The sequence below is a fragment of the Vombatus ursinus genome, unplaced genomic scaffold, assembly GCF_900497805.2.
Source record: "Vombatus ursinus unplaced genomic scaffold, bare-nosed wombat genome assembly UNPS02014810.1, whole genome shotgun sequence".
Lineage (NCBI taxonomy): Eukaryota > Metazoa > Chordata > Mammalia > Diprotodontia > Vombatidae > Vombatus > Vombatus ursinus.
Genome location: NW_020954588.1, coordinates 3361579 through 3368177, shown reverse-complemented (window position 1 = coordinate 3368177; position 6599 = coordinate 3361579). Strand labels below are relative to the sequence as shown.

The 6599-nt window shown below is 39.2% G+C and overlaps 1 protein-coding gene across 6 annotated transcripts in view; it reads right to left on the bottom strand.

Moving 5' to 3' along the window:
* Positions 1-6599, bottom strand: part of COL4A3 (collagen type IV alpha 3 chain) — a 170113-nt gene that overhangs the window by 68087 nt on the left and 95427 nt on the right. For all 6 annotated transcript variants that reach the window (XR_003570342.1, XM_027875985.1, XM_027875986.1 and 3 more), the window contains 6 exons: positions 5936-6020; positions 4830-4865; positions 4214-4378; positions 2844-2936; positions 2063-2158; positions 811-881 (listed from right to left, as the gene is read on the bottom strand). Coding sequence is in view for 5 of the 6 variants with exons in the window: in XM_027875985.1 (XP_027731786.1) it covers positions 811-881; positions 2063-2158; positions 2844-2936; positions 4214-4378; positions 4830-4865; positions 5936-6020 (546 nt within the window). In the remaining variant the exon portion in view is untranslated. The remainder of the gene's footprint in view (positions 1-810; positions 882-2062; positions 2159-2843; positions 2937-4213; positions 4379-4829; positions 4866-5935; positions 6021-6599) is intronic.

The following is a 6599-nucleotide window of genomic DNA, read 5'->3' as shown; positions in this document are numbered from 1 at the left end:
GAGAGAGAGAGAGAGAGAGAGAGAGAGAGAGAGAGAGAGAGAGAGAGAGAATGAGAATCAGAGAGTCAGTCTACTTCTTGAGATGGGAAAGAGGTGAATGAAATTCAGTAACCTAACTAGGCTTCGAGGGTGAGGTGGGGGTCTGAATAACAAAAGAGCTGAAAATATTAATTAACTCAGAAGCCACCATTTAACTGGCACTTAAAGAGCTGTAGCACTTCCTTCCTCAAAAAAGTGGTGGCAACCTGAGCAGGAATGAGAAGTAGATGTCAGAGTCAGACCTAGCCTTTCTCCTGGTCCAGAATTTTACTAGCTCTATGATGATGGATAAATTACTTTATCTCAAGGTCTGAGGGTGGGTAACTGACTATCAACCCTGAGTTCTTTAGCCACTTGGGGAAATGACCTCAGGGTAGTCTTATTAGTCTGGAGCCCCTGTTTAGGTCCCTGGTAGAGGAAAGACCCATAAGAGGGGAATGTGTTTTGGCTGTCTGTGGGCTTAGAGATGAGTCTTTTCTGTATTCTTTACTCTGCATGATAAACTTGTTCTTTGTTCAAAGCTTTGTTAGCTAAATGTTTGCTTGGGAACCGAGACACCTAGACAAATACTAGATGTGGGACAAAATCAAAAGTTCCAAGGTCCTGAGCCCTGGATGAGTAAACTCATGAGTTATACAAATTCTTCTTAAAGGGTAGTCCTCAGGGCTGATTCTGCTCCAACTATCAAAGGAGACCAAATTCTCACAAGCATCAAATTAAAAAAAAATAATTGAACCAAAATGTTTAAACTATTCATAGCTATAATCTTACTGGAAAGCCTGGTAGACCCGTATATCCTGGAGATCCTGGGCTTCCCTTTAAACCATCAGGTCCTTGCCCCCCTGCAAATCAATCAAGTGACAATATTTATTGAGTGGTCCTTATGTGAAAAAAAAGAATTCCAGTTAACAAAGCTTATGAAAACTAGCTGTTCTTTTTAGGCATCATCTAAAGGAAATTATTATTTAAATTATCTCTATTTTATTGCTGTCATAGCATAAAAATAGTGTTGAGTAAAAGAATGAACTGAGAGGCAGAGTATCTGGGTACTACTCTTAGATCTTTCTTTTCATAAATTATCAAAAATACCGACATTCCAATATAAAGTTGTTTGGTCAGAATGCTTTGAGGAATACAGAGGAACACCTCACTTGGGTATTAAAGCACTTTACAACCAGGAGCCCCTTGACCAATGACAGTGCTTACTACCACTCAGGAATCTCTGTTACCCCACTGCAGACCACCAGTAGACACAGAACCAGTATTAATAGATGCCAAGACAGGGAACTTTACCCTCCCAAACCCAACATTCATTGGTCAGTTCCTGTCAATCACTGGACACCTACCTACACACAGCTGAATGCTGACTGAACCCTACCCGCACCTACTTCTGCTGTAGATATTCCAGAATTCCACTGCCCTGAAGTGAATTTGGCTTGGCACCATCTGGGATTTCTGACTCAAGTCTCTATAGCCTCCAAGTAGGACTCACTCTTTCTTTCTTTCTTTCTTTCTTTCTTTCTTTCTTTCTTTCTTTCTTCCTTCCTTCCTTCCTTCCTTCCTTCCTTTCTTTCTTTCTTTCTTTCTTTCTTCCTTCCTTCCTTCCTTCCTTCCTTCCTTCCTTTCTTTCTTTCTTTCTTCCATTCTTCCTTTCTTCCTTCCTTCCTTCCTTCTTTCCTTTTTTGGCAAGGCAATTGAGGTTAAGTGACTTGCCCAGAGTTACACTGCTAGTAAGTGTTATGTGTCTGAGGTTGGATTTGAACTCAGGTCCTCTTGACTCCAAGACCGGTGCTCTATCCACTGTACCACTTAGCTGACCCTAGAACCCTTTCTGAATGCCAGTTAATGAAGTCCCAGGGATCACTGGCATTTTTGTTACCTGGACTCTTTTGTTTTGACCTTCTAAAATCCCCTTTCTAGTCCACTCAAATTATCCTAGTACATACATGATTTCAAAATCCCTCCTTGCCAGGTAAGACAGCCTTACATGCAAAAGGGAATAACAAATCCAAATATCATTTACCTTGAGTTCCTTTTTCACCATCTAACCCAGGCAAACCTGGCAGACCTGGGGGTCCCGGAGTATAAGTGCATTGGGTACACAGCAGTCCTGTTTCTCCTAGAGTGATACGATGGTTCCATTATAATCATGAGCCCATATGATCCACTTAGGAGAATTAAGCCTTTTTATTTCATGAGACAGAGAACTTGTTTTTTGTGTGTTCTGAAAAGCACTTAATAAATATCAAAACTATTAATAATCTCTCCCTTTTCTATCTGCCTGGGGTAGACAAATGAAAAAGAATAAGAACTTAATTCCAGTTATCTTCATTTTGGGCATTGTGAAACAGAGATGGAAAATCTGCCATAAAAGTGATTAACCCTTTAGTGTTTATCATCTGGCCTGAGGAATAAAGCTGAGAGTCAATAAGAATTCATTTGGACCTTCTTTTAGCTTTCTATTTATAGATACATATAAAATCCATGAGCCTTTTTCAGCTAATTCTTTTTTTTTTTTTTTTTGAGGCAATCAGGGTTAAGTGACTTGACCAGGGTCACTCAACTCATAAGAGTCTGAGGCCGGACTTGAACTCAGACTCCAGACTCCAGAACTAGTGCTCTGTCCACTGTACCACCTAACTGCCCCAGCTAATTTGTTTTTAAAAAGAAAAATTTTTAAAAGAGTAAAGAGTTAAACAACTTAATTGGCTCCTTAATTTTTGTGTATTGTCATTTTGTAAGAGGAAAAATTGGGTAAAATACAGATAATTTTAAAGCTTGACATTGTTGATAGGCTCACTAACCTTTGGGCCCATAGGCTCCAGGCATGCCTGGAGACCCCACATGGCCTGGATCTCCATGGTCTCCTGGAGGACCGTTCCGAAAAGTTACTTTACCTGTTGATAAGTTAGAAAGACATTTTTAAAGCTATTGCATATTCTTAGAGACCATTTCCTAGGAACATATATTAGGTAACGTATCTAACCCATAATTCTTTTATTGGAAGATGAAGTCACTCATGTATGTTGGTATGACTGAAGAGAACGAGTTTATTTTGTGAATAACGAATTATTTTCACAATTGCATAGATAGAAGTGGAAGGCTGAGTTTGGAAAAGGGCCAGAAAACTGGTTTATTTGGTCTACAAGAGACATGAAAAAGAGTGATGCAGAATGTCAGGAAAAGTAGGACATGGAAGACTTTAAATGCCAGCATGAAGAGCTTATAGTCTATCCCAGAGACAGTAGCCAACATTTATATAGCAATTTAAGGTTTGCAAAGTATCTCATTTTATTCTTGCAACTCTAGGAGGCAGGTGCTATTATCATCCCCATTTTGCAGATGAGGAAACTGATGGAGGCTGATGTTAAGTGACTTGCCCAGGGTCACAAAACTGGTATGTGTCTGAGGCTGGATTTGAATTCAGGTCTTCCTGATCCCAGGTCCTGAGCTCTGTGCACTGTGCCACTAGCTACCTTCATGACTCTGTGCATGCAGACAGCTACTAATGAGGCATAGTTATAAATTATCTGTTGATAAAAGCTTTGATTCAATGACTCTTCCAGAAGCTTTGCATTCTTATTGGTTTTGCAGGTTAAAAGCTGCACATTCTCCAGGAATTGGTCTAAATCAGATCCCTGGACTGGGCAGGGATGAGGAAAGACCTGGTGATGTCCGAGTTGCTGAGTGCCCCAGGTCACTCAGCTGATAGCTGAGAGAGTCAGCATTCTGCCTCAGATATTGTGACTCTATATCCAGTTCATAGTATCATAGATGAAGAGATGGAAGGGACCTTCAACTCCAACCTCCTCATTTTACAGTTGAGGAAAATGAACTCCAAAAAGAGTAAGTGACTTTTCCAGGGTCACTGAGCTAATGAGATTGATGTGCTGCCTAAGTTTAGATTCTTGACATTATATACCCCTGCTGTTACCTTAGTACAATACTTTGAGTGGCTTTGTAGAGGGATAATAATGAGCTGGTGATTACTCTGAAAACAGGTCACTCAATCCTCCTGACTTCACTGATAAAGGATTTGGAACGGGAGCAAAAATAAGGCATCAAAACTCATGATTTCAGAGCAGGATTAAAATCCATTGTCCCTTTCTAAATTGGTTACAAGACCAAACTGCAGATAATTTGGGGGGTGGGGGTGGGAGGGAAGCATTTTGACCTGGTGGTCCTGGAAGACCAGGTAACCCCTTGTAGCCTCGTTTGCCTGGGAATCCAGGAAGTCCAGGAGGCCCCATTATGTTTATGCCAGGTGGTCCTCTCTCTCCTTTACGTCCTTTGATTCCTGGGTATCCTGGAGTACCCCTAAGACCAGGTCTTGATGCCCCTAAGTAGAAAAAAAAAATTTAAGCTATTAAAGTTACTTCCAAAAACATTTTAGGTAAGTTATTTTTCTGTACCTGTGTTTCTTCAACACTCAGTCTTCTTCTAATGACCCGTTTTGTATCCAAGAAAAGTCTCTTCATTTATGATCCAGGACTTTAAAATTATTGATTAACATTTTAAGGGCACATGAAAATGCTAATGAAAACCATGGTCCAAGCTGACTGGATAATAAGATGCCACCATTCCACCTACTCATGTTAGTTCTCATCTTTCCTTTCATTACCTGTCTCAGATAATTAACAAAGAGGTACTAAAAATGTCTTGGGTAAAGTCAGGAAACATCTGATGTCTCACACAGAGAGACATAACTTTAGTGTAACCTGGATTAATAGGAATATTACTATTTTTAAAAAAATTTATTATTGTATATATTCGAAGAAGTACATACATACCGGGTCTACCAACATCTCCTGGTGGACCTCTGGGTCCTATGGAAAGGATGAAACATTTTTTTAAAAGACGTGAATACCAAACCTCTCTCCCCCTTGCTTCCTACCTCCCAAAGGAAAGCATATGATTATTGGGATTTAGGGCTATTAGGAACTTTGGAGGCCATCCAGACCAATACCCTCATTTTTTACAGATAAGGAAACTGAGTCCCAGAGACATAAAGTGACTTGGTGAAGGCTGAATAGGTAGAAAGAAGCAGAACTGAGATGCAAACCCAGGTCCTCTGACTCAAATCCAGGGCTAATTTCCTATACCACGTGTAACTTAAGTAACTGGAGAAATTGTAGGGCATTATACTGAAAGGATCAGGAGCATTAATCAACACAAAAATTTGAAAATAATTTTGCTATAATTTACTGTAGTTTTTCTTATCTATGTAATTAATTTAAATGCAAATAATTATAAGCTGATACTATAATTTTACTTTCAAGTAAGTTTTTTCATTCTCCTATATCTATTTTCTTTGCCTTGTGGATTAAAAAAATGCACTGTATCAATTGATGCTGCTTGGTCTTTTGAGGTATTCTTAAATTTTGGTCCTTCTAGTTAGTCACTCAAACACTTCTCATGGCTTTTTGTGTCTTGCTCTCTTTTCTTTAAACACTGTGAACTTCATACAGACAAAGATTAAAGAGACTAAAATCTCACTAATAAAGAGATAAACTTGGGGAAAGCTAGTCAAGGAATGAAAACTTTTTATGGAATAATTGTAAAGAATTGAAATGATATGTGTAAAGGGATGATGTATTTAAAGTGCTTGCTGAACATGAAGGGCTATGTAGCTATAGGCAGTTAAGTGGGGCAGTGGATGCCTGTATTTCATTCATCCTCACAAAAATTCCACGAAGTAGCTTTTGATATGGCTGTTTAAGTGTTGGGACATATAAATGGTAATAGAATTTAATCATCACCATCATCTCTGGGAAATGCTAAGCTTGAACATCCTTCTTCTTAAGTGGCAGACAGTGAAACTCTTGGAATCTTTCAGAAATGCATCACAATGAGTGGGACTGGTGGTGAGAAAATGCTTTAAGAAAAGCCCTCTTACCATGTGGACCACGTTCTCCTTTGGGTCCTGGAGGGCCAGGAGTGCCATCGCTGCCTTTCTCCAGGTATCCATTGTAGTATTCTGTCTTAAAATAGAAAGGCATGAAAATAAAAGAAAGGCTCCTAGGGTCTCACTGAAAGCTTTCAATGGACAACATAATCATGTCAATTATTCTAATTTCTTTTGTGGCCTCTTGATTGAAAGGAAACTTTCAGAATTTGCCAGACATCATAGGTCATCTGGGACACAACAATCACATATGACCTTAATATACTTGAATAAAATAGACTTACACAGTAGGTCACAGGTGAAATTTAGGGGCTAAAGCTACCCTCCTGGTATTATAATTATCCTGTGTGTCCGTGTTATAAATTTAAGAATTCTATCTATTTGCAAGTCTAGATGAATATAATCTCTAATGGGCTCAATAGAACTATGACTAATCTCTTCTCCCTAATCCTGCAGCTCATCTGCAGGCTGACATTCCTTAGCAATTAGTGATGCAGCTTCAGAGGAGGAATGTAGTTCTTTAGAAGAGATTACTGATAGACGTATTGTAGACATAGAATAATAACTTGTGGTGTCCCAAAAGTCTTTGTGGAGTCTTAAGGTTTACCCAGCTTAAAATTCCACTAAGACTTCTGGGATGCCCTGTATTAATCCA